This window comes from Setaria viridis, chromosome 2 (assembly GCF_005286985.2).
Source record: "Setaria viridis chromosome 2, Setaria_viridis_v4.0, whole genome shotgun sequence".
In the NCBI taxonomy this organism is placed as follows: Eukaryota; Viridiplantae; Streptophyta; class Magnoliopsida; order Poales; family Poaceae; genus Setaria; species Setaria viridis.
The window spans coordinates 39,133,897-39,159,265 of NC_048264.2; the positions used below are offsets into that span (position 1 = coordinate 39,133,897).

General features: G+C 43.0%; 4 protein-coding genes and 1 pseudogene across 4 annotated transcripts; 2 read left to right on the forward strand and 3 right to left on the reverse strand.

The window, feature by feature from the left end:
* Nucleotides 1-361: 361 nt before the first annotated feature.
* On the reverse strand, nt 362-3,793 carry LOC140221942 (uncharacterized; annotated as a pseudogene).
* Nucleotides 3,794-5,937: 2,144 nt separating this feature from the next.
* On the forward strand, nt 5,938-9,054 carry LOC117843643 (NEP1-interacting protein-like 1). Its single transcript, XM_034724294.2, has 5 exons — nt 5,938-6,414; nt 7,001-7,179; nt 7,445-7,528; nt 8,428-8,595; nt 8,693-9,054. The coding sequence occupies exons 1-5, from the start codon at nt 6,252-6,254 to the stop codon at nt 8,834-8,836; spliced, it is 738 nt and encodes a 245-aa protein (XP_034580185.1). The 5' UTR covers nt 5,938-6,251; the 3' UTR covers nt 8,837-9,054.
* A 2,299-nt stretch (nt 9,055-11,353) lies between these two features.
* LOC117843645 (mannose-P-dolichol utilization defect 1 protein homolog 2) lies at nt 11,354-15,006 on the forward strand. Its single transcript, XM_034724295.2, has 8 exons — nt 11,354-11,615; nt 12,915-13,068; nt 13,195-13,267; nt 13,428-13,494; nt 13,586-13,645; nt 13,924-13,984; nt 14,162-14,203; nt 14,582-15,006. Exons 1-8 carry the CDS (start codon nt 11,454-11,456, stop codon nt 14,683-14,685), a joined length of 723 nt encoding a protein of 240 aa, XP_034580186.1. The 5' UTR covers nt 11,354-11,453; the 3' UTR covers nt 14,686-15,006.
* Nucleotides 15,007-15,476: 470 nt separating this feature from the next.
* LOC117843640 (serine carboxypeptidase-like) lies at nt 15,477-19,233 on the reverse strand. The gene is made up of 9 exons (XM_034724291.2): nt 18,795-19,233; nt 18,508-18,676; nt 18,243-18,362; nt 17,688-17,831; nt 17,441-17,591; nt 17,119-17,207; nt 16,783-17,041; nt 16,134-16,267; nt 15,477-15,850 (listed from the first exon to the last, which is right to left on the reverse strand). Exons 1-9 carry the CDS (start codon nt 19,166-19,168, stop codon nt 15,728-15,730), a joined length of 1,563 nt encoding a protein of 520 aa, XP_034580182.1. The 5' UTR covers nt 19,169-19,233; the 3' UTR covers nt 15,477-15,727.
* A 2,058-nt stretch (nt 19,234-21,291) lies between these two features.
* LOC117843646 (vacuolar protein sorting-associated protein 24 homolog 1) lies at nt 21,292-24,986 on the reverse strand. The gene is made up of 6 exons (XM_034724296.2): nt 24,719-24,986; nt 24,315-24,391; nt 22,969-23,071; nt 22,207-22,328; nt 21,882-22,073; nt 21,292-21,618 (listed from the first exon to the last, which is right to left on the reverse strand). Exons 1-6 carry the CDS (start codon nt 24,828-24,830, stop codon nt 21,535-21,537), a joined length of 690 nt encoding a protein of 229 aa, XP_034580187.1. The 5' UTR covers nt 24,831-24,986; the 3' UTR covers nt 21,292-21,534.
* Nucleotides 24,987-25,369: the final 383 nt, after the last annotated feature.

Genomic DNA, 25,369 nt, shown 5'->3' on the forward strand with positions numbered 1-25,369 from the left:
TTCTTTTCTTATTTCTAAAATTGCAGTTATATTAGTTTTATACTTAATAAATGAAGTAAACTTAGGAAAAATAATTGAAAAACGTTTCATACCTTACTGTTGATTATCTCTACACCATACTACAATTTATTTATATAGTAAAATTAGAAGTTTTTAATTACTAATAGGATATGAATGTTTCCATAATGCTGGTAATCCATAAAAAAGGAAAACACTACTCTTTTGAACATGCAAAAATATTAAGAAATATTAGCTATAATAAATTTGACAATTATGCCATCAGTATGCAATGTACTTGTATAATTGCCTCTAATTTAATGTTTTTAGACTTTTGATGAGCCAAAATAGTATTGTTAATCGAGAGATATACCACATAATTATTCAAATTGTACAAAATACATTATATAGTTCATCACATAACCACATAATACCACATAATATTAAAGTTCTAAGGTGACTCATCATTATTCAATGGAACATTGAATAATCTTCTCCTTGATAAACGTCCCTTGGTCATGATCGCGGCGTAAGTACAGGGCGTCTTCTTTGGATAATAAGACGTTGGGGTCAACCTGAAGTGAGACTAGAGGAAGGTCATCAAACTAATCAAAATATTCTGACTTGTCCGAAATGTCCTCAACTCCAATGATTTTTATTTTCGTTGGCAGAACTATGTGGCGTTTTAGCTCATCTTCTGACTTTTTACCAACCTTCATCTTGGATTTGCTTGACATGTCCTTTACATAGAGAACCTGACTCACATCCTTGGCTAGGACGAATGGTTCATTTCTATATCCAATCTTGTTGAGATCCACTATTGTCATCCTATAACGGTCTTTTGTTATGTCTCCTCCAGCAACCCATTGGCAGCGAAACAGAGGGACCTTCAAAGATCCATAATCAAGTTCCCAAATCTCCTCTATGACACCATAGTAACTGTCCTTATTCCCATTATTGTCTATTGCAACTATACAGACACCACTATTTTGGTTGGTACTCTTTTGATCTTGTGCTCTCGTATAAAATGTATACCCATTTATCTCGTACCCTTGGTATTGCAATATCAAGACAGATGGTCCCCTAGCCAATCATTGAAGTTGTTCATCAATCGTCTCATTACCCATGAGGTGTCATCGGATCCATGTTGCGAAAGTATCTATGTGATGCCGTGTAATCCATGCCTCAGACTTTCCCGGATTTTCGGACCGTACAATATCCTTGTGCTCCTCCATATATGGAGCCACCAAGGATGAATTCTACAGCACTGTGAAGTTTGCTTTGCAGATTTCAGTATCATGTATGTTCATATTAGTTTTGTTCCCGTGTGTACCCTTTCCCTTCACGTGGCCCTCATGTCATGACACGAGGACCCCTATCTGACTAAGTCCATCAATAAAGTCAACACAAAACTCAATGATCTCCTCTGTTCCATATCCCTTGGTGATGCTTCCTTCTGGACGGGCACGAATGCGAACGTACTTCTTTAGGACCGACATGAACCTCTTGAAAGGTCACATATTGTGCAAGTATACTGGACCCAGAATGGTTATCTTTTTAAGAAGGTGAACCAAGATATGAGTCATAATATTAAAGAAGGAAGGTGGAAAGACTATCTAAAAGCTAACAAGACATTGGACCACGTCATTCTGTAGCTTTATTAGATTGCTTGGATCGATTGCCTTCTGCGAAATTTCATTAAGGAATGCACATAGCTTTACAATTGTCAATCTCACATTTTCTGGGAGAATACCCCTTAGTACAACTAGAAGCAATTGTGTCATCCAGATGTGGCAGTCATGTTACTTTAGATTTGTGAATTTCTTCCCTTTCATATTTATTATTCCCGGTATATTAGAGGAGAACGTGGACGGGACCTTCATACTATTCAAGCAAACAAACATGCTTTGTTTCTCCTCTTTGCTGAGATTGTAACTGGCAGGATGTAAGTAGTGTTGTCTATTCTCTCTTTTCCGGATGTAGATCCTCTCGTTGTTCCGTACATTTCAAGTCCTGCCTTGCTTCCAATGTATCCTTTGATGCCCCATAAACACCGAGGAAGACTAGCAGGTTCACGCAAAGATTCTTCGTCAGGTGCATCACGTCAATTGTGTTGCAGATCTCTAGAACTTCCCAATAAGGTAGCTCACATAATATAGACGTCTTCTTCCACATGGCTGCACGTCCGTTATCATTGTTTGGAACATGTTGGCTACCGTAACCTTTACCAAAGACTATCTTCACATCCTTTATCATAGAAAATACATGTTTTCTATTATGGTACAAAGGCTTAGCACGAGTGTCGGGCTCCCCATTTAAAATGTTTTCCTTTCTTTCTTAAAGGGTAATTCGCAGGAAGAAATCGACGATGGATCATATACACCACCTTCCGACAGTGTTTCAAATACATGCTATCGGTTCAATCTAGACAGTAGGTGCACACCCGATATCCCTTGTTCGTCTGTCCCGATAGGTTACTAAGTGCAGGCCAATCATTGATGGTTACAAAAAGCAATGCTCTGAGAATGAAAGTCTCATGTTTGTCCTTATCTCACACAGGTACACCTTCTTCCTTCCATAGCAGTAAAAGTTCATCAACCAACAGTCTTAGGTACACATCAATATCGTTGCCAGGTTGTTTGGGGCCTTGGATAAGGACTGACATCATGATGAACTTGCGCTTTATGCACAACCAAGAAGGAAGGTTGAAGATACATAGGGTCACAGGCCATGTACTATGAGTACTACCGAACTCACCAAATGGATTCATTCCATCAGTGCTTAAACCAAACCTTATATTCCTTGTGTCCTTCTCAAAGTCTGAAAATTCTCTATCAACGTTTCTCCACTGGAAACCCTCTGTGGGGTGTCTCAGCTTCTCATCTTGCTTACATTCTTCTTTGTGCCATCGTATCAACTTAGCGTGTGCCTTGTTTCTGAACAAGCGCGTCAAACGTGGTATTATAGGAAAATACCACATCACCTTTGATGTAACTCTCTTCTTGATAGTTGCCCCTCAACATCACCAGGATCATCTCGCCTAATCTTATACCTCAATGCCTCGCAAATAGGACAAGCATCCAATTTCTCATATTCCTCGCTGAGATAAAGAATACAATCATTAGGACATGCGTGTATCTTCTGTACATCCAATCCTAGAGGGAAAACAAACATTTTTGCTTCATATGTTGTTGAGGGCAGTTCGTTACCCTCGGGAAGCGTGTTCTTTGCGATTCTCAATAGCTCCCCAAATCCCTTATCGGTTAGACCATTTGCTACCTTCCACTGCATCAATTCCAGTATGATACCCAACTTTTTGTGGCCCTGATTGCAATCAGGGTACATCAACTTTTTATGATCCTCCAACATCTTCTCAAATTTCTTTGTCTCTTTTGCATTTTCGGAGTCTTTCTTTGCATCTAGCAACACCTAACCTAGTTCGTCAGCTGGTTCATCTTCTGCAAAATCTTCTTCAGTCTCGCCCATTTCAAAATCTGTAAAGGCACCACCTTCAGCCCAGTTAGCTGGAATGTTGTTATCATCATCATCTTCTTCACCATCTTCCATTACAACTCCTCTTTCGCCATGCTTGGCCCAAAGAATATAGTTATCCATGAAACCCCAACGAAATATGTGGCTGTGTAGAGTTTTTCTATTAGAGTAATCCTTGTTATTTTTGCACATTCTGCATGGACAGCACATGAAATCCTTCGGTGACTTAATGGCCTCTGCCGCTTAGAGAAAAGTCTTTAGGCCATTAATGAACGGTATGGAGCACCGGTCGCCATACATCCATTGTCGGTCAATCTGCAAAATATTTTTAATTTACTTCTCCATTTGTAAAGCAATAAATGTAAAAAAAACTTTTTGAAAAATATTGCTGACCTTTTATATATGGACCACTTTTGATGAGAAAATTCAATCCCTACAAATTTTGTGGAGAATTTCGGCAGCTCAACTATGTTATTTATGTAAAACAACAAAATTAGTTGATTATTTTTGTTTCAATATTATACTTATGTTATTTATGCAAAGCAACAAAAGTAATTAACACAACACATATTTGTCAACATCCAATACGAATTTCTTAATATTGAACAGACTTTCATAAGTAAAAATTCTACATTCTACATGCATGTATAAATTGAAAAACTCTCCGTTCATCTTCACTCTAAAAAAGCACAAATTTCTCTAGCTACAAAGCATAAAACATAGAATACTATTATGAGAGGAGGGAGGATGAAGTTTCTAACCTTTAGAATAGTTGGAAGAGTGAAATCCCCCTCCCCCCAAATCGTGAGAAAAATGGGTAGCACCTCCCCTAGGTCGCCATGGGAGTGAAGAAGCCCGAGCTCTCGGTCAAATGGTTGAGCTCGGGCTCGGGGAGGAAGAAGAAACTTATTTTATAGTTTGTATGTTAGTACCGGTTGGTGGCTCTAGCCGGTACTAAATTGTGACATTTAGTACCGGCTGAAGCTAACAGTCGGTACACACGTGTGTGAACACCATTTAGTACCGGTTGAAGCTACCAGTCGGTACTAAATGGCTTCCAAGGGAATCTAGCCGTTGACCTCCCGGTCCCATGCCGCCATTTAGTACCGGTTGAGGCTCCAAACCGGTACTACAGGGGCTCCGGTGTTACTGTGCGTGACGACCGGTACTCCGGTACTAACGCGTTGAACGAATGCTTAGTTTTCCAGTAGTGAAAATAGTTAATTTGATCCCTAAACTTTGCACCGTGGGTCAAGTTCATCCCTCAACTTTCAGAATGGCCAATCTAGTTCCTCAACTTTTGTTTTTGATCAAACATGTTAGCATCATTGTGAATGAATGAATAATAAAGGTGGGAAAAGGGATTCATGATAATGAATGAAATCGTGAGAAAAGATTGGAATGATATAGAAAAACTCGCCCCATGCACAGCGCAGGCGTAGTCGTAGAGAAAAATCTTCGATGGATGTTCAATTCAAACAAACCATGCTAGCTGATGACTGACTTGTGCGGAGCCATATTTTGTTTAGTATTTGACTTGTTCTTTACAAGCTTTTTCAGTCGCGTCAAAACTACTTGACCGAAGAAAATGAGTACGTGCTTTCAGCCTCATTGCGAAGCTTTGTAGCCTTAAATGGCCACAATCGATTGTACTCACTTTCTCTGTATATTCAGCCTAGCTCCATTGCACTTTGAACGAAAGTACAATAACAACATTGAGGCACACTTTAAGCCCCCATTTTCTTGTTAGTATGTAGAGGAAGCGTGGCAGCTAATGCATCAACCACGGCAATTATTGATGCACAGCTAGTGGAGTCATTCTATCACACACACCCCTTTTATTGGCGTGCATGAGCCTAGATACACTTGTATTTGAAGCTGGGGGGCAATGGATCAGAGATTTAAAACTAATTGAATTAACAAAAATGACTTGCTTGCGATTCAAGCACAGCAAGGAAGAACCACCTCATTTTTCTCTCTTTTTTTAAGCGCGAATCACCTCATTTCATCTGGAGTTGCAGTAGAGTTCAAGTGCATACTTATTGTTGGGTGATGTCCTAATAAAACCATTGACATGTTTCTATTCATAAAGTTTTCTGTTTTTTACCATGTTTATGTGCATAATTCATTGATTTCTGACATTAGCTTCTTAACTACCTTCCTAGCTAGTGCTGACCATCCATTTTTGCCATAACTGAAGATTCAAAATCACTTATTTAGCTCCACCAACTAACAAGACTATTTTACAGTACTATCCTATGTAGTTGAGTCACTGACATATATGGACATATGGACCACGTAGCTGCAGACGCCTTCCCGCACGGCCGGATCAACCCCCAGCTCCGTCGTCCCCCCACGAGCAGGAGGGCCAGGAGCGGGTCCGGCACGGAGGCCCTGACCCAGCCCACCCGTTACAGTATTCCCCTCTCCGCGTCGAACCCGGCAGCGAGTCCACGCGCCTCAGGAAACGGCGGCCCGCTCCTCCGTCTCCGCCTGCTTTCCCGTGACGACGCCCTTCCTTTCCCCCTCGCATTAATGGCCGCCTCCCCTCCCTATCCCCTTCGTCGTCGCGCCCCAGGACTCTCCCCTCCTCCTCCTGCTCCTGCTGCTTGACCCACAAGGCTTCTCCCTCCTCCTCCTCCCCTTGGGGCTGGGCGCCTGCTGCTGCTGCTATATATACGCGCGCGCGCGACCCCGATCAATTCGTAGTCGTAGCATGCTCGTTCCCGCTCTCGGATTGACCGAGCACGGACGCCGTCGCGATGGATTCGGGGCCTTCTTCCTCCTCTCCCTGGGCCTCCGCCGCCGGCACTCCCTGCTGCCGTTTTGACGCGCTGCGGAGGGCCTGCGCCAGGCACGCCGCCGTCGCCGCGGGGGCCGCCGGCTGGGCGCTCGCCGCGCTGCTCACCTGCGTCTTCGCCGTCGGTACGTGCCCAAGCCGCCTCTGTTTTTTTTCTTTCTTGGCCATTGGGGGGCTGTTCCGTATAATCAAATTGGGGATGAATCCTCCCCTGATGCCTGCTTCCCGGGGCCGGTGTCGGCGTGCTTCTTGATCGAATTCGGCGGTTGATCGAATCCGTGGTCAATCGAGTAGCTTTAATTTCAGGCCTGTTGTGAGGTTGAGGGCTGCCGTATTGTTCCGTGCTGCCCAGACCCGCCGCGCACGCCTTCTTCTGCTCCCTGGGCCTCCTGCCCTGTTCCTCCCGTTTCCTCAAATTGGGAAGGAATTCAATCTTGCAAGCCAAAATCTTGGAGGCCCTTTGCCACTTGCGTCTTGCACGGGGCATGCCTGTCTTGCAAGCAAGCTCGTGCCGTACTGTACCTCTTTGTTGCTCAAGGTTCCATCGAGTTTACTGGCTCCAGTGTTTCATCCTTTTCTCCTGCCTCTGTTTCACGGGACTGTTCTGTCAAGAGCAATCATCTTCTATGGGCGACTTGCTAGAATTCTATTACAAATGATGAATTCCAGTTTGATCCTGTTGTGATTTTCCTCCGTTTGTGCTTACTGCAGTGGGCTCACTCGTCGGGATCTTCATTGGCGCATTCATGGGGATGTCCACGGAAAGCGGCATGCTCCGCGGGGCTGGAGTCGGAGCAGTCTCCGGTGCAGTATTCTCCATCGAGGCTGTTGAATCCTGCATCGAGATTTGGAGGTCCAGCCATTCAGGAAAATACAGCATTCTCTTTGTGGTGAGTGGAAGAATCCAGTACCTGCTTTCTCTTGTTCACATTGCAAGGGAGGTGAAAGATCATTTTCATGTACCTACTCGAGCATGCTGCATATTTCCCTGTTTGTCGGCTGGCATAAACTCAGATGAGCATGTGAACACAGTAGCAACTTTTTCTGCTCAACCAAATTATGCCTTCTGCTAAGTTAGCTGTGTTTGTCTAGTGTGTACACTAAAGTTTATTTCACCAGAATTTGTTCTGATTTTTTCTGCTTTGGTTCTTTCAGCTGGACATCATATCTAGCCTCTTCAGTGGAAGAATTGTGTGGGAAAAAGTCAGTCCAGCACTGCAGCGTGCAGTACAAAGCCAGGTACAGAGCTCTTCTTATCTCTGGCAAGTTGTCATGCTCTGAAATGGGTGTAGTAGTTTACAATGTTTGCTACCGTTATGCACCGTCACTCTCCTTTGTACCTCAAGTTGTAGGTACCCCACCAGTATTGTTCCTTTAGGAAAATAATCTAGCGAACAATTAATGCAAGAAACATTTTCGGACCGTAGGATTAATGGGGTATGGGTTTCTCAGCATTAAATGGTTATGTGAATAATAATGTGGCTCATGGCCCCCATACACCTGCTAGAAGAAGTTTCTGGTGACAGAAATATCTAGATCTGCATCTTTGTGCTTGAGATCAACCCCAGAAACATTTTTTATCGCAGCACCTAAATGTGGATGTGTAAATCTGGGGAGTAGTATCTGAAAACAATGTCTGCATACTGTCAGATTTTTATGTACTAGTCTGCTGATTCTCAGGTTTAATTAGACACCACATAACTTCATGTTGGAGGAGATCTTGCAAAATACTATTACTAACTTTCAATATTTTAAAATTTTGAACTGAAGTAACAAAAAAACATATTGTTGGACTTTTATGCATTTAAAAGAACGCTTGGGAGCTGATATTTTCCAAATTGGTATAATTTAAGTTAAACTGTTTCTTTTAAGAAAAAGGATGCACAGCTGTACTATTATTTTATATTACATGCAAGTAGTTGCACGCAAACTATATGTTTCTGTAGGACCAGACAGCGTTTCTTTTGGTGCACTCTCTCTTATGAGATTTCATAGAACTAGATAATATTTTTCTTGTGCACATACTCCACCATAAATACATTTCATATTGATTTGCAGGGTTGCAAGGTTATATGCGATTGCAACTCGAGATACTTACGCTAGCGCTAGGTCTGATCAGTGTGGTTTGTCTTATGCAGATGAGTCTACTGAGCACACCATTCATGGACAACAATGACCTTTTCGAAACTGGCAGCACAGGAGGCATGTCAAGGGAATTGATTGACAGGATCCCAAAGATGAGGTTTGTTGCTGCAAGCAATTGCAATCAGGAAACTGATAGCAGCTGCTGTTCAGTCTGCCTTCAGGTTTGTGTGATTTCGACATGCTGTATTCCATCTATCTGTAACATAAGAGTATTAGCTCCTTGTCTTGTACTGATAACATGGTAAATTAATGTACCAGGATTTTGGAGCGCAACAATTTGTGAGGGCCCTGCCTCAGTGCCAACACGTATTCCATGTACGTTGCATCGACAATTGGCTCCTTAGACAGGCATCTTGCCCACTATGTCGGTCCGGTGTTCATATAGACGATATACATATGTAAATAAACTCGCAGAGTGGCACCTGGTGTATTTTCATAGTGAATACCCGTGCTCCTGTTTGATATCATAAATATAGTTGTATACATAGGTTTTCTCTTTTTTGTTACTTCTGCAGTCGTATGTGGTGCTATGCTTTCAGCTGCACGTTTTTGTCAAAGTAATAACATGATATGTACATCTCGAAAATGGACCGACTAACAAGCTCCCTGAATTATGCCCTTGTCCGGTTGTGCCTCAAGAACTCTCTGTTTCTGCTCTTGTTAACTGCTGATGATGACCTGCTAATGCAATTGTTTGCTACTTGGCAACTAATGCCAGTACCATCGGAGTCTAACCTTGCAACTACAGGTTGCTGCTCATGGTTGAATTTGAGATGCCGAACAGTTTGCTATTTGTTCAGAGAGCAGAGATTTTCAACCGACTCCTGCTGCACCATTGATTTTCAGATGGCGAAGTTCTTGTGAGAAATCAAAGGGGCAAGAGCTTCTCTCTGAAGTTTTGTTTGGGAAAGACGTGAGGCAACACCGCAGGCCCTGTCACGTTGGATGGCGAGTTGCAACACACAGGCAGCTGCTGAGGCAATCATAATAATTCAGATTAAAGGCCATTCAGACCAACTAAAGGTCCACAGGATAATTGATTCTGAGAGATTAGGGTAACTAATGGACCTTCACCCGGGAAGCTCATTAGTGTGCTCTATAAATATGAGGGATGGGGCTAAGCAAGGGCGGATCCAGGATGTGTGGATAGGGGGTGCTCACTTTCTTCTTCCTTCTCTTCTTTTCTTCTTCTTCCTCATTTCCTTCTTCCTTCTCTTCACCCATGGCTGAAAATTGGGGGTGGGGAGCGCGCGCACACACCAAGCCCCCACGCTGGATCCGTCCCTGGGGCTAGGGGCGCATAATCCCACCACGCCACAACCCTAGCCACCACTTCCTCTCGGCCTGAGCCCGAGACCCTTGCCACGCGTGCGGTGCTAGCACACCAGTGCACAACGTTCCTTCCCCGTACGTGTGGACTCCGTGGAGGCACTGCTGCTGTGCTGATCGGCTACTGCAGCTGCTGAGGCGAGGATGAGGAGAAGACGATCGTGATCAATTACTTCCTCTACACCAACACGCATCTACGTTGGACCGGCTGCTCCAACTCTTCTGCTGCGCTGTGCGTCTATCGTAAGTTTTCTAGACGATGCGGTAGATATTTTGCTAGAGTAGTCTGTCCGTTTCCCTACAGCAGCAGGGGCGAGCTATGGACCAACTATAAGTTCATCTCACACTTTCTCCATCATGCTGTTTGTAGAGAAAGGGACTTGTCTTCTTACAGAAGGATGGAAGATGCAACCTGAGCCTGACTGATGGATACGAGACAGCTACATTGCTACCACCATTAACTTTTAATAAGTACCTTAATGGGTGTCCTCAGGGGTATAAACAGACCACACCAAGCTGTAAGACCCGTAGCAACTCATGCTTTGTGTAAAAAGGTTAACGACGAAGCATCGTACCAATAAGAAAAGCGCAAGGTTGAAGTCAATATGCAAAATTATACAGAGTCCCACAATTGCAGTGATATTTTATCAATTCATTTATATTCTCTGTAATTGCAACTGGATGTTCTAAGACACGTCCTGAGACGGCAATATAGACATTGTGTTGAGCGTTCAGCAATTGACAAGTTTGCTGTTTTGGCCATAGTTTTATGATTTTTGCCCCGTAGGGTTGAATTGGGGGTGATTGCGGAATCCGTTCCCTGCGAAAATGTGTGCACCAGGCTTTCTCCATCGGGTTGTTCCCGTAGAAATGGACATCCCTGCTTACCCGGCCGGAAGAGTCGAAGGAGCAACACGTTTGATGGACACAAGATAGCTAAAATCATTGAGTGCACAATAAGTACGTTTATGGATGCTGTTGGAGCCTTGGAGGGGTCCTAGGCCTCACCAAACTACAAATTAGCACATTCTTTGAGACTATCACAGCCTAACTACTCTTGCCCCCATGCAAAAGGGTTAACCATTGTTGACTAATTTAAGTACCTACAAATCTCTGGATTGGTACTACACGGTCAAAGGACATATTCTGGATGGAAAATAGGTGAGGCAAACATTGTACTGCTATACATACCTAACATTCAAAATATTCAAGTACAGTTCTCATAAATCATCAATATAAACGAGGGCCATTGTTGATAGACCGTACATGCAGACAACATTCATAGCCTAATTTAAAAGAAAAAAAGAGCCCAAGAATGAAATATGGCACGTAGTACTACGCAAGTACGAACCATTTTTTTATGTGCAGGATCAGTCTAGCATTTACTCTCATTTATTTAAAATATATGTTGTTTCAAGATTTTTGCCCGCTAAACCTTTTAACTTTTAACTGGAATACGCAAAGGCCCAAAACGGAAACCTCTTATTCTTCAGGCCCACACGGTACGAATAGCGACGAATTCCCCGCGTCGGCCCATCAACACGCGCATCTCATTGAGATACGCGGCCCAGCTCGCTGAGGAATCGTGCTGGTTCGCGTGGCGTGTGGGCTTCTTCGCTGTTCGTCGTCTTCTCCATCACCGTCGGGGTCGACGCCGCGGCAAACACCTGCGCGACCACAGGAGACGGCCATGGTGGCGATGGAGCTGGAGATTCTGGGCATGAACTTCGGGTGCGTCCTAGCGGCGCTGAGCGACGCCAAGATCCCCGACAAGGGATGCCTCCTCCCGCTCATCTCCAAGCTGCTCGGCTACGCCATCGTCGCCGCATCCACCACCGTCAAGCTCCCCCAGGTTCCCCCGCCTTCTTCCTGCCACTAGATAAAGGTTCTTGTGTACGTATAAATATGCATGCCTCTATGGGTCTCGATCTGCGGCGAGCTCGCCTGGTGGATGTGAGAGGGGATCTCAAATCTCATGTTCTTTGCGTGAGCATCGCGTGCGGAATTTTGCATAAAGGGTCCTTTGTTGGTAGCTTTGCTGTGAGCTTGGCGCGGCGCGGTAAAAGAGCAGAGAAATCAAGGGGGGAGCCGCCGGAATTCTTTGTTCTTTTGTGGGATGGTGGTGGATCGGCGTGACACTTTCTTGTGCTTTGAGTGCACAGCAAAAACTCTTGCAGTTACTTCCTCTCTCAAGAGCTTCCCCTGCTCAGAAACATCAGTAATTTGAACTTCTCAGTTCTGGAAGTTTAGAAATTGATCGACGAATATGATCCCAGCACTCCCCGTGCTCTGCTCTGGGATCACCGTTGGCACATTGCAGTCCCAGTCAGTCCACCAAATAAAATCCTCTAAAAGCCCCACATCCAACTCCTTCAAACTATCAAGGGAGCCTTCGTCCTTGATGATTTGTAGCCCACAAAGGCCTGCAATTAGAATCCAGTCACTGTCAGGTCACCAAAATTTGAAGGCCTTGGAGATGAGGAAAGGGAAGAGGCCAGCCTTAGGGATGCAGCTGGATAGGATGGGCATGAACATAGGATGCTTCCTATTGTTTCCATTGGATGCAAACATCCTGGTTCCATTATTGTCTAAGGTCCTCGGGTATTCCATCATTGCTGCATCCACCATTGCCAAGCTCCCTCAGGTGCTTGCATCTAGTGTTATATTAATTAAGAATCAAGAACGTTGTTGAACATAAGAATTAGGAATTAGTTCGACAGTTATGGAGGACTTTGCTTCTTCACTGGTATCTAGATATGCATGCAACTTTTATATTATGTAGTATTGGGTAGCCTTATTTGCCTTTGGTATGGGTTGCAAAAGTTGTGAAAGGAATGTTGAAGCAGATAATTTCTTACCTGCATGGACTAGCACTCATAATAGAGATTATAAACCTGCAGACTCTTGTCTGCATTAGAAAGAGGTCGTTTGTTATTAAGAATAAGGAAGAAGTTAATCCATGATCAGACATGGCTTTTGATTTAGTTACTTTGTAATTCCTAGTATAATATTTGTTTATATGCATATTAGAAAAAGGACATAATCCAGCCCCAAGATTTTTGTATTGATCATGTGCCCAGAATCTTTCTTGTACTTCAATTACCTTCTCATTTTGACTTTCCGCCATAATTACAAATATTTCCTGCTGCAGATACTAAAAATTTTGAAGCATGGAAGTGTTAGAGGACTTAGTGTAGCATCCTTTGAACTTGAGGTCGTTGGCTACACAATTGCTTTGGCATATTGTATTCATAAAGGACTTCCTTTTTCAGCTTATGGGGAGCTAGCTTTTCTGTTAATCCAAGGTTTGTTTTTGGGTTCATGTCTTGAGTGGACAGCTTATGTTTATCTAAGCCTTCCTTTTCTACCGGGAAGGCTGCTGTAGTTCTCTTTGTTGATTTTTTTTAACTGATGAAATATCTGATATGCAGCAATTATCTTGGTGGCAATCATTTACTATTACTCCCCGCCAATGGGAGCCAAAACATGGATGAAAGCTTTATTGTATCCTTCATTTTCCTGTTGTTTATTCTAACTTCACTTTGATGCTGGCAATAAAGATGTGCGAAAACCCATTGACAAGTTCACTGAAGATCACCAAACTTTATTAATATTTTGTCTGATTAAAATGTTTGACTTGCTTTCCTAAACGGTGGTCATTTAGATATTGTGGACTGGCTCCAACTGTTTTGGCTGGAAAAATTGATCCTGCTCTTTTTGAAGTCCTTTATGTAAGTAGTAAGTAATATTTGTTGTGTTACACATGATGTAGGTGTATATGCTCGACCTCGTGACTTGTTTATTGTCTAATATTCCGTGCAGGCTTCACAGCATGCCATCTTCTTTTTTGCCAGAGTTCCACAGATATGGAAGAATTTTTCGGTATGATGTTACATTTTTGTTACACCTTATTACACAATTTATACATCTCAAACAATATCCATTTGTGCTTTCTCTATCTTGGACAGCAATCTGCTTGAGTCGCGTAGGCTTTTAAGTATTGTCTACTAGTTGCAGTATTCTGGATTTGAACTACTTGAATTAGATGTTTTATGGCACTTTCTCAGAACATTCTCTGTTGAGTACTATTTCAGAACCTGGTTCATGTCAAGTGATTATTTCAAATATAAAATGGCTGTTGTCTTGTCCGTACTTTGCAGAATAAGGGCACTGGCGAGCTCAGCTTCCTTACCTGTTTTATGAACTTTGCTGGTTCTATTGGTAAGTTTTAAGCACATGCCAAATATAAACCATTACATTTTTAACTTCTGGCTCATCTTGTTTCTCTTCACAACACCATTTTTTAAGTTAAACAGTACATGCATCTTTTGCTGACATCATTAAACTCTTCAATCAGTGCTGAAAGCTTGCTAATCTCTGATACCTCTTGTCTTGCAGTAAGAGTTTTTACCAGCATCCAGGAGAAGACTCCCTTAAGTGGTATCCTTGATTCTGATTACGGCTCATTACAACATACTGATGGATTTTGTTTACTGTTATCATGTTGCATTCTAGTTCTAGATGTGTGGCAATCAAGTTCTAAATGTGCCCAACTGCCCATTATGTAGGTAGTTAATAGAACCCAAAACTTGGTAGAATAACTATACATGCCCAAACTGTATTAGGTCATTGTCCTCTGGTTAAAGTTTGATTTTGTATCTGCTTATCTCAATATGCTTCCCAAAAATATGGTGAAAATGAGCTGCAAAAATGCCGATAAATGATTTACAGCTCTGCTAGTATCGAATTTTCCTACAACCTCACTTTCTATGTCACTTTATTATCATTTATACTTGGTGACCCTTAACTATTGGAAAGTGATCATGGGCTCTGCAATTGGCATTGTCATGAATGGTACAATCTTGGGTCAGATACTACTGTACCAGAAGCCCGCTCCGAAGAAACAGAAGAAAGAAGATTAAGCAACGCGCAAGAGAGACAGCAGAAAGTTCTTCATGGTTGTTTATTAGGATTCTGTTTCAGCACTCTTCGTCTGACCAAAAGGCACCGGTATACGAACTTGTTGGCAACTTGGTTTTATGAGGAAAAACAACAGGCAGGATACAGTCTTGCTATGTAAGGACATTTTTGTGCTGTTGTTTTTAGCACATCGCAGTGTACCATGACTGATATAGTTGATGCAACTATCGTTAGTTTGTGACTGTAAACTGCTGTTGTTCCATAGATTCGGTTGGCATGTATGGGTTTTGCTTTCTCTTATGCCATTCTGTATTTGAATTTCATTCAACGTTTTCGTCCGCTGCTTAGCTGCAGGAAGATTGATAAACGGGAGCAGACTGTTCTTATAAAAGATTATAAAGATGCTAGCCGAGAGAAGCAACCTCTGAATCATCATGACGTCCGACTCTCCTTATTTTGGGAAAGTCTAAAATGTTTTTCCCCCAAGTTCGCATGAGGTCGCTGAGAGATTAAACTGAGTGTTCTATTTACTAGTTCCAAAGGATATTTGTGCAAATTTCTGTCGAAATTTTGCAGGGACATGCAGTTCCTTCGAAATCCTCTATTATAAATGGGCAACAAAAACGAAGAAATTTGATTGTACCTCGCGCCTCTTTCCAACCAGTAGTTGGTTTGTTGGATGCACGTTATAACATATTAAACGTCGACGCTTCACTTCTCAGGGCACAACTCATCACGAACCATACTTCTCAAGCTTCTCAAGGCCAAGTCATCACGAAGACACGAACCATAATTCTCAGGCAATTCTCTGAAAACTTTATTAAATACTATTCGAGTTTTAAGACCACGTCTCATCAGCACGCGGAGCGCCCGTACAAGGAAAATAACATCTGTACGGTCGCGTCTCGCAAGGTGAGCTTTTCAGAGCCTACGATCATCCTGAAGTACACGGTAGATTACATGCGGCAGTCTGAGGAGACAAGTGCAGGGCAGCGACCCTCGAAACAGCATCAGGTTGCACACCATGGAGAAACAGCCTGTCGGTTACATGTCGAAATCAAGCTTCTGGGAGATCGGTTCCGAAAGGTTTCCGGAAGTCCACCTCTTCAGCATCTCCAGAGCAGCCTTCGGTTGATCCATCGGTACCATGTGACCAGCATCGTGGACCTGTTGCACAAAGCACCTTTAGTAAGTTTTCGAAGAGAGTGCACATCACTAAGGTAATGGCTCGACATCCAATGATCCTTCAACTTTAGTCCAAACTGCACAAACCAATTGTCACACTCATTCTGTTTCTTGCATATTTTTTAATGGTTTCCATGAAAATTTGTGAATATAGGCATATATGTCTACCAATTACTGTGTGGCTACTTCTGCTCAAGAATAAAGATTGTTGGTCATATAGAGCCTAGAGGGAGCTACGTTTTTGTGCATAGTATATAGATCTAACCTTCAAGAAACTCAAAGGACCATGGCTCTTTAGAAGGCCAGCTTCTTTTCCATCAACCTTGAAGGGCTTCTCAGATGATGAGACAAAAGCTTCCTTTCCAGACCATTCCATAGAGTTTACCCATCTCGAGTTCCCTGCCCAGATCAGGGTAAGATTACATACACACCCGGCAAAGCAAGAATGCAATAGTAAAAAACACAGCAATGGAAAAGGAAAGAATAGGTCTTCAGCACTGTTGCCTTCCTATTATTAGCCATTGGTACCTTTCATCATTATGTACCAAAAACAAAACCAGTGTGCATTATTGTGCTTCTCTGAGATTAGGAAAATTTATACAATACCAGGTAACTTATGTCTTACTTAAATGAGCTGCAGCAAGTCCCAAAGCTATGCTTTCAGCATTCACCACAACTTTTCATACTACCAACCAAACAAAGATTTAATATCTTTATAACACATACATCTGCCACTAATTTCCTAGTACAGAACTTGAATAAAACCTAATCATGAAGGAGCAACTCACAAGTCTCAGATGACAAAAGGTTATAGTTAATTCATCATAATCCGTGTCGAGTGAGATTCAGTGTTGTGCAGAACAGCAAGCACAGGGTTACCAATGTTTATTAATAATAAGTTGCAAGATACTCACCAAGCCAATTGCATATGAGATCATACTCTCCAGCATAAATCAACACTTTGATGTCATTCTCAAGGAGTTCAGGGATTCCAACTTCAAGGTTCCTCATCCAATCTAATAACATGGCCTGATAGACACTTGGGCTGCATGAAACAAACTCTATGTCTCCAACTCCTAGGCTCTCTCTAACAGATTTTTTATTGAGAAATTTCTCCAAATTTGAGAAATCATAGCACAGGCTTCCAACACATGGCTTCCTGATGTCATAGTACTGAAAAGACAAGATGAACATTGTTAAAAGGTTCCAAAACATGGGGCCAAAAATAGAGCTTGTGTTTTGCACCCTACATTTTTACTCCCTATGATTGTCCTGATGGCAGTGAATATTGTATTGCAAACAAAGTACGCGGCAAGGCAAGATACAGTGCCAGAGGTACCTGCAAAAGAAGGAATTAAGTTTTATCAACTCATGCTACATGGCATCAGGGAAGGTGTGGAAGTTTTTCTTTGAAAAGAACCAACTGGCACCAACGTGCTAATATGCAACGATGCTATGAACCAAGTGCTGAAGAAATGTTGAATACTGTTGATAATGCTGCAAGGCCAAGACCCAAGAGGCAAACTTTACAAATACTAGCATTGACCTACACACAACCAAAGCAGGACTTACCACAGAGCTTGATAGTAAATTCACAAGTGGGAACTATTTTGTTGATCCTGTTAAATTGTGATTTTGTGATCAACCCCATATCCAATGCATAATCAGGGTATGCCTTGTACTGTATTGCTGGATCTGTTAGCCCATTGCCAATCGCGAAACCCTAAAAATCATTTAAAGTGATGATTACATCATGATAATAATGTCTTTAACAAAAAAAAGAGGCATAGATACTTCAAGAAAGAGAAAAACTAGAAACCTTCAAATTAATGTGAATGCCCTCATTGTTCTTGTTTCCACGGTACACGCGACTTGCAAAGGCAGGAATGTAGTGCCCAGCATATGACTCCCCAGTTATGAAGAAATCATTTTTAGCATACTTTGGGTGCTCAGCGAAAAAGGCCTGCCAGTATCACATAGTTAGAAGCATGAAACCAAATTCATGATAGAAATGCAAAAACAAACATTTCCTTCTAGATTGCTGCCAAAGTTAAGGATTGACACTCTAGCTCAGATAAACTCCATGCCTTATTTCTATAAACTCTACTGTATTTATGGTCTAGGCACATAGCATATCTGAAAGGTACTGTTGTAATTCATGTCACTAATATCCTACTAGAAATTGACTAGCTTACTATAGTTAGCCATATAACTAAGCAAATATGGCAGTGGGTGCAAGTGTTAATGTGTTATATCATAAATGATGTGTACCCTGAAGGTTCCCCTTAAATCAGGCTACAACATACCATGAAATTCCACTTCCACATATAACTGAACGCATCGTGTCCACAAAAAAGAAAAGGATAGCCACTACCTGCAGGAAGTCATATAAATCGTTGCTGATGGAAGCTTCATTGTGGCGAGTGTCCCGTGAGTCCGAGCTGTAGCTGAACCCAGTTCCAGTGGGCTGATCAACATAGATAAGGTTGGATGCCTGTGAAAGACAACAGAAGCAAGATTACACAGAGTTTCCAATCAAGAGATAATCAGGAACACATCAGAAAGTAAGAAGCCATGAAAAAACAAAACCGAAACTCCATCTGCTAGATCGGTAAGCGCAGGAGCAGCAGAATATGTACCTTGTCCCAGCCAAAGTCATTCCAGACGAGCGACAAGTTGTCCGCTATGTGGAAGGGCCCGTTCTCGTAGAAGAGCGCGAGCTCGCTGCTGCAGCCGGGCCCGCCCGTGAGCCAGATCACCACGGGGTCGTCCTTGTGCCCCCTCGACTCGAAGAAGAAGTAGAACATCCTGCGCAGCACGATCGGGCCCCGAGCGAGCGACATGGTCCGGGTGTGTGAATAACAGAACGCGCATATGTGAGTGGGAAAGTGAAGAGACGGAGGAGGTAGAAGATGGAGGAGCTCACCTGGCATCGTGGGTGTTGGGGAGGCGGTAATACCCGGCGTGGTGCCCGAGGTCCTTCACCGACGTGCCCTCGCTGGCCACGCCGCCCCCGGCCGCGAGGGACGCGAGGCGGATGGGCCTCTCGACGAGGGTCCCCGCGGGGGCGGGGGCGGCGCCGGCGGTGGCGGGACGCGGGGAGGCGTCGGCGGGGTGGAGGTTGAGGGCGCGGATCAGGTCGACGGCGGCGGAGCGGGGGAGCCGCGGGGCCAGGTGGCGCGGCGCGGAGGAGGGGAGGCGGAGGAAGCTCCCGCCATCCGGCGAGCCGCGGGCGGGGGAGGCGGCGAGCAGGAGGATGCCGACGAGCACGAGGGCGGGGCTCCGAGCGACGGGCCCCATGGCCGGTCCGGCGGTGGGCGGTTGCGGTGGCGAATCGGCGGGATCAAAAGTGGGGTGGGAGAGAAGAGTGGGGGCAGAAAGACGACGACTCGAGTGGGGGGGACTGGGAGAAGTTAGCTTGAAGAGTCAACCAGATTTTTGCGGCATGGTGGGGCTCACCTGTCAGAGACGGGATGCGGTGCAGATATTGTGAGATAGAGAGATACGTGGCACACGTGTGCCACGAGTGGCCCAAGTGGCGGAAAGCAGGGACTAGCGTGGAGGCGATCTGAACCTCGAGTCTTTTTCTTTTTTGTAATGGGACAAAAAAAAAATTCTCACGTTATATTTTCGTGCGGGACTGTGGAAGTGGAACCCGTCGAAGCGTGCTCTTCGATCGGATCTCTCGTACTAGTGCCCCGATCATCTTTCGTCTTACCAAGGTTGGTTAGCATAGATTGGGTATAATTGTGAGTTAAACTATTTGCAGTAATGTAGTATTACATGCCATCTCCTGTGAATCTAAGGTATGGGAAATACATCGGATCGGAACGACGGAGCTGTTAAAGTTTAACACCTATCACATCGGATGTTTGGATGCTAATTAGGAGTATTAAACATAGGCTAATTACAAAACTAATTGCACAGATGGAGTATAATTCGTGAGACGAATCTATTAAGCCTAATTAGTCCATGATTTGACAATGTGGTGCTACAGTGACCATTTGCTAATGATGGATTAATTAGGCTTAATAGATTCGTCTCGCGAATTAGCACAAGGTTCTGCAATTAGTTTTATAATTAGCTCATGTTTAGTCCTCTAAATTAACATCCGAACATCCGATGTGACACTGTTAAAGTTTAGCACCTCGTATCCAAACACGCCCTGAGCAACGGGATGATAAAAATTGAGAGCGATGTGCGGTAGAGTTTTCTCCAGCTCGCTCGTATGCTGCGTGTCCTCTTCTTCCTGTGACCTCGCCACTAGAACTTTTTAGAATGAAGGAATCTTAAAATGTAGGAATAGGAGAAACATAGAATGGAGTTGCATGACATTTCCAATTCTATAGGAATTGAGAATGTAGGAAAGTTTGTAATTATGTGTTTGGTTGCAACATAGGAAAAATAAAAGGAATAAGAAGAGAGAGGCACAAAGGAAAGATTCCAAAAGGTTGGACCACATGTTAGGCCTTGTTTGGTTCACATGACTTAGTCCCTGTCACATCGAATGTTTACATACTAATTAGAACTATTAAACATAGACTAATTCCAAAACCAATTGCATAGATGGAGGTTAATTCGCGAGACAAATCTATTAAGCCTAATTAGTCCATGATTTGATAATGTACTGCTACAGTAACCGTTTGCTAATGATAGATTAATTAGGCTTAATAGATTCGTCTCGCGAATTAGCCTCCATCTATGTAATTAGTTTTATAATTAACTCATGTTTAGTCCTCCTAATTAGCCTCCGAAGATTCAATGTGACACAGATTAAACTTTAGCTAAGGATCCAAACACCTCCTTAGATTTCCTCCAAAATTTCTATGGATTTAGCCATTCCATATGAATTTGGAAGAATTGGAGGATGGCCACGTAGGAAAATATTCTATAGGATCAAATCCTACAAAATTCCTATGTTCCAAAGGGGCCTAACTTTGATGTTTTGGTCCACGTAGATTAAGCATCATGTTGTGCGGCTAAACGACATTTTGGGTCAAGCCGCTGACACGTCTTTTGCAGCGAGATATTATGAATGGAGATGACATGAGTCCGTCCAGCGAATTCTTCCATCAAAGGCCTAGCAAAAATCTAAGCATCAGATTTACGATCTGTAATTTAAAACGGAGGGAGTAACTCGCACGGAGATGACATGACAGATGACACGCACGCACACAAGAATTCACAGAACGACTCATCCTCCGGAAGCAAAGACAAGTCGAATACAGCATCTCGGCATCTTGCAGAGAAGCTTGCCGTGTCAAGAAGCATATGCTCTTCTGTAGGAGACCACACCCGAATACTGTGACGGTTAACAGCACATCGCAACCATGCCCTATGCAAAAGGCAGTAGATCGAAACATTGTCAGCTCGTTGCTGTGGGCGTGGTTTCTGAACACGTGAGCACGTGGCATTCTGAAGAGTACACAAACCATTATTCAGTTTTTTTCTGTGCTATAAATCTTGAATCGCAGATCAAATCAGCGACGACAGTCGGCAAGTCGCTGTCCACATCACATTGCTTACTGTACAACAATACCTTGCCGGGTCAAGTGAGGGGGGAACAACCATCATCACTCATCAACCCAATTTCCATACAACGGTTTGGCTGTCATTTATCGTAGAACAAGGACTCCGCCAAGTTAGACGCCTCAGGGATGCATGGTTTACGACCTCACTTTGGCAAGCCGGGCCCTGATCTCTTCTAGGTCCTCCTCATCGTCATCAACACCCTCAGCAACAGCTTGTCGCTGCAAAACGTGCCCAACCAGAGTCATCAAATTCATAACTAAGATCGCATCCTTAGTACATAGTGCAGTTTAGTAGCATAATATGGTGAACAATACCAGAGTACCAGTAACTTAATTATTTTGATCCCAAAACTAACTCTACAATGCTGCAATGGACAATTTAACTCCTCTAAAGCAATTTTCCTTACAATACCTCTCTGCACACTTCAATGTTCATATAGAAGATATTAGCATGCAAAGAAACTGCAAGGCAGAGCACTTACCTCTTCTGGAACCTTGCTAGTTGAAGCTTGCTGTATCTTCTGTGTCCTGACGGCATCTGGTAGCTGGGATGCAGTCTCCCCTGCTACTGAAGCAAGAACCTTGTCGACCTCCTCCTCAATTTCCTCCTCCATGTCCTCCGAGTCCAAAGCTGAATCAACTGCGTCATTCACCATCTCTTCCATGACACCAGCCTAGAGTCAGAACGCTAAAATGTCAGCTAATGTGTAAAGGTTTGAAGTCTTCAAACAGGGCACATAAAATGGAAGCAACTTCTTTATATTTGGGACAACACACACAACTACTGATAATTTACTAGTATATTACCTTTGTCATTTCTTTGCTAAATTCTTGCATCGTGGCAGCCAACTCTGGAGCTTTCATTAGATTATTAACAATTTTCATCACTTCAGCGCTCTTGGACAGGTGGCCCACAGTTCTTGCAGTTGCTGAAAAATTGCATCCACTGCAATTACTTGTATGTATTGTAAAAGGAAAAAATACTAGACATAAGCTGAGAGAACTACTACCTTTACAAAAATAAAGGTGAATGAAACAGGATAAAGTTCAATGCATATTCAATGCAAGTGTGGAACATGGACCAATATGTTGCCAACTGTGATTTTGCTAAACTTACAGGTCCTGATTTGAATCTGTATGTTCACTGGCTATTGCCTAAACTAAACTTACAGAGGGATGCACCCAAATTCAAATAACATACTAGTATGTGATTTTGATTTTGTGAAGTGCTGCAATCACAGAAAGAACTATTATAAAACATCTGGAATGAGATACCTAGAGGCAAATAACAAAGGGGCAACACTTTTAGAGGCATATACAAATTTTGGCGTGCAAAACATGTCAATGCTTTCCAGTATTAGTGCCAAAAGACACATTGTGCACAAAGTTTTCATTTGTGATATTGATACTAGATACTACAGCAATTGTCCATAACAAGGGTGTGCCGTTGAAAATTAACTAACAGAATCACTCTTCCATAAGTTCAAGGGCATAGCTTTAATGGACGATATAAGACACTGAACAAACAAAAAACTCAAAAAAGCAAAAAAAAAAAAAGAAGGACCATACCAACAATTTCTCCGAGGTGCATAGATACTGAGTTCAGTTGAGCCTTGTTTTCATAAAGGCGGTTAACAGCACGTCTTGATCTTACAAGTTCCTTAGCAAGCGCCTGACGTGAAAAACAAATCATAACATCAATAGCACGTCAAACAGTTGATCTTATTCTGACAGATAAGGTCAGCCATGAAACTTTGACCTGTACTATCTGTTGAAACTAGAAACATTATATGTGAAGGACAAACACATAGAAGAGCTGGTACATGCAAATGAAGTGTGTGATTTCAGGAACTAATGTAGTAATGTGTTCTCTGTAATATAACAACAAAGATTCAAGGACAGCGCTCAAGATAACTGCATGTACTGGTGACCTTCAGTGGATAATATTCAGCTTTTGCCCATGTCCCCCAGAATGATGTTGCTACTGATGACAACAATATTCCTGAAAACTGGGATGATGGCGTTGCTGGTGGGAAATACTTATCTAACTCTTTGGAGAATATTTTCTTCTTTCTTCTAAATCTACTATCCTGGAAACAACCAACACCAACATGATAATTTCGTAAACAAGCAATCTTCCCCATTTTCATGTTTGGCACCCATTTTTCTATCAACCCCAAACTACTTTCAATCTCAAGTACTCAACTCAAATGGCATGAGCATGCTTCTTTGTTATCTGCTAGACTGCTACTGTAACCCCCCAACTCCCACACTGTTGTTGATCATGACGACGTTCTTTAGAACAAGGATGAAAAGGTCCTTATGCAACCACCAGTAGGAATGAGTGACCACTATTTAGGGACAGGAAAATAACCGGAACTTGTGATTTAACATAAACAACAATTCATACAGTAGTTTCCATTTCCTTCTGATAATGAATCAATCAAAGATCAAGAAGAAATTAATGACTTTTGGAAGATAATTCTGCCGCAACAATGCAGAGTTTAGAGATGAATTTAATCATATATGGATGCAAAGGTTATGGTATTATTTCTTTCAGTCCAAGCATTCCTGCTACCATGAGCAATACTCCTATGCTAAGATCTAAAGCAAAGCTATTTGAGAAAAAGGCACATCATGTAGCTCAAATAACTAAATAAAACAACATGAAAGTTTGCTTTCATTGACGAATAGCACACAACAGTCAACATAGAGGAATTGAAGAAACTGAATATCAATTCATAAATCTTGTCGGTATAGTGCCAGGAGATTAATTTGGTTTGTGTTTGTACTTTGTATTGCTCCTACATCGGCACTGAAAATCTGTTCTACTCTCAGCAACCCAACAATCATACTACAAGCGAGAAAGAATAAAGGGAAGCGTACATAAAACAACAAGATTAAACTGGTCACACCTTTGCAGATCCCATGTCGTTGCGCTTGGCAGCCTCTCTGATGGCTTTCTCCACATTCTTCTCCTCCCTCTGCACATCTGCGAAAACAAGGCAACGACTAGTAAGAACAAATGATACCCAAAACTGTATTACCCAGAACGATCGCCAAAACCAGAAAAAACGCAATGGATATGGGTTAAAGGGCCCCAACCACAACGATCGCAGGAAGGGCGTGGCTAATCACGTCACAGCCAATTTCTGAGGCAAACCTAGGGCAGGCACTAAGCAACACACAGCGATGAACGTGAGAAGCCCCCTTACCATTCCCAATTGGATCGCGCGTCCCCTAGGGGCCCCTGGGAAGGAGAAGTGGGGGGGATAGAAGGTAAGGGAGGAGAGGCGGGCGAGTGTAGGGGGAGTAGGACCTCGGATCTGGCGGTCGAGGACGCGGCACTCGTTGCGGAGGCGGCGCTGCCACTCGCGCAGCTGCTGCTGCGGCGTCGGCCGCGGCTTCAGCAGGCTCTTCACCTTTTCCATCGGCGCCGCCGGCGGGGGAACGGATCGAAGGCCCCTCACGAAATCGGCTCGTAAGCTTCACGCGGGCTGGGCTGATTCCCTCGCCGGAGAAGAGGGCAGGGAGAAAGCGAGAGCCGCGTCGCTGCGGTCGGCGGGCGAGTAAACCGTAAATCGGCGTCGACTTCCAACCGTGTTCCGACTTTCGACTAGGGGGTTCCTACGCGTGCTCCTATCGGCGAAGGCAACTTTGCTGTTCATTTGTATTTTTTTTTCAAAAACAATTTCTTTGATTTTTTAAAATAAGATTTTTTTTGGCTTTTTTATGGTTTATAGAAAACAAAACGTTCGATTTATAGGAAAGCCATTCTCCATTAGATGTCCAATGTGAAATGCGAAGGTTTTGTCCCAAATTAAAAAAAAGAAGAAGAAAACTTCAGTCATAAGAAAACATGTCTAAATTATACACATCATTCATGTAACGTGATATAGACTTACCCTAAAGAAACATGATAGACAATTGATTGATATATTTGACAAAAAAAAGTTTTTACAAATGACAA

What these genes read in the sequence shown, in the direction of transcription:
- LOC117843643 (XM_034724294.2), top strand. Translation starts at nt 6,252, where the DNA reads ATGGATTCGGGGCCTTCTTCCTCCTCTCCCTGGGCCTCCGCCGCCGGC. An exon ending in AATACAGCATTCTCTTTGTG is followed by an intron (nt 7,180 to 7,444) that starts GTGAGTGGAAGA and finishes TGGTTCTTTCAG; the next exon opens with CTGGACATCATATCTAGCCT. An exon ending in GCTGTTCAGTCTGCCTTCAG is followed by an intron (nt 8,596 to 8,692) that starts GTTTGTGTGATT and finishes TTAATGTACCAG; the next exon opens with GATTTTGGAGCGCAACAATT.
- LOC117843645 (XM_034724295.2), top strand. Translation starts at nt 11,454, where the DNA reads ATGGTGGCGATGGAGCTGGAGATTCTGGGCATGAACTTCGGGTGCGTC. An exon ending in CCACCGTCAAGCTCCCCCAG is followed by an intron (nt 11,616 to 12,914) that starts GTTCCCCCGCCT and finishes TTCCTGCTGCAG; the next exon opens with ATACTAAAAATTTTGAAGCA. An exon ending in AGCTTTTCTGTTAATCCAAG is followed by an intron (nt 13,069 to 13,194) that starts GTTTGTTTTTGG and finishes TCTGATATGCAG; the next exon opens with CAATTATCTTGGTGGCAATC.
- LOC117843640 (XM_034724291.2), bottom strand. Translation starts at nt 19,168, where the DNA reads ATGGGGCCCGTCGCTCGGAGCCCCGCCCTCGTGCTCGTCGGCATCCTC. An exon ending in GCATTCACATTAATTTGAAG is followed by an intron (nt 17,592 to 17,687) that starts GTTTCTAGTTTT and finishes AATGATTTTTAG; the next exon opens with GGTTTCGCGATTGGCAATGG. An exon ending in TCTCATATGCAATTGGCTTG is followed by an intron (nt 16,268 to 16,782) that starts GTGAGTATCTTG and finishes TGATCTGGGCAG; the next exon opens with GGAACTCGAGATGGGTAAAC.
- LOC117843646 (XM_034724296.2), bottom strand. Translation starts at nt 24,830, where the DNA reads ATGGAAAAGGTGAAGAGCCTGCTGAAGCCGCGGCCGACGCCGCAGCAG. An exon ending in TTAGCAAAGAAATGACAAAG is followed by an intron (nt 22,074 to 22,206) that starts GTAATATACTAG and finishes TTCTGACTCTAG; the next exon opens with GCTGGTGTCATGGAAGAGAT. An exon ending in CTAGCAAGGTTCCAGAAGAG is followed by an intron (nt 21,619 to 21,881) that starts GTAAGTGCTCTG and finishes CACGTTTTGCAG; the next exon opens with CGACAAGCTGTTGCTGAGGG.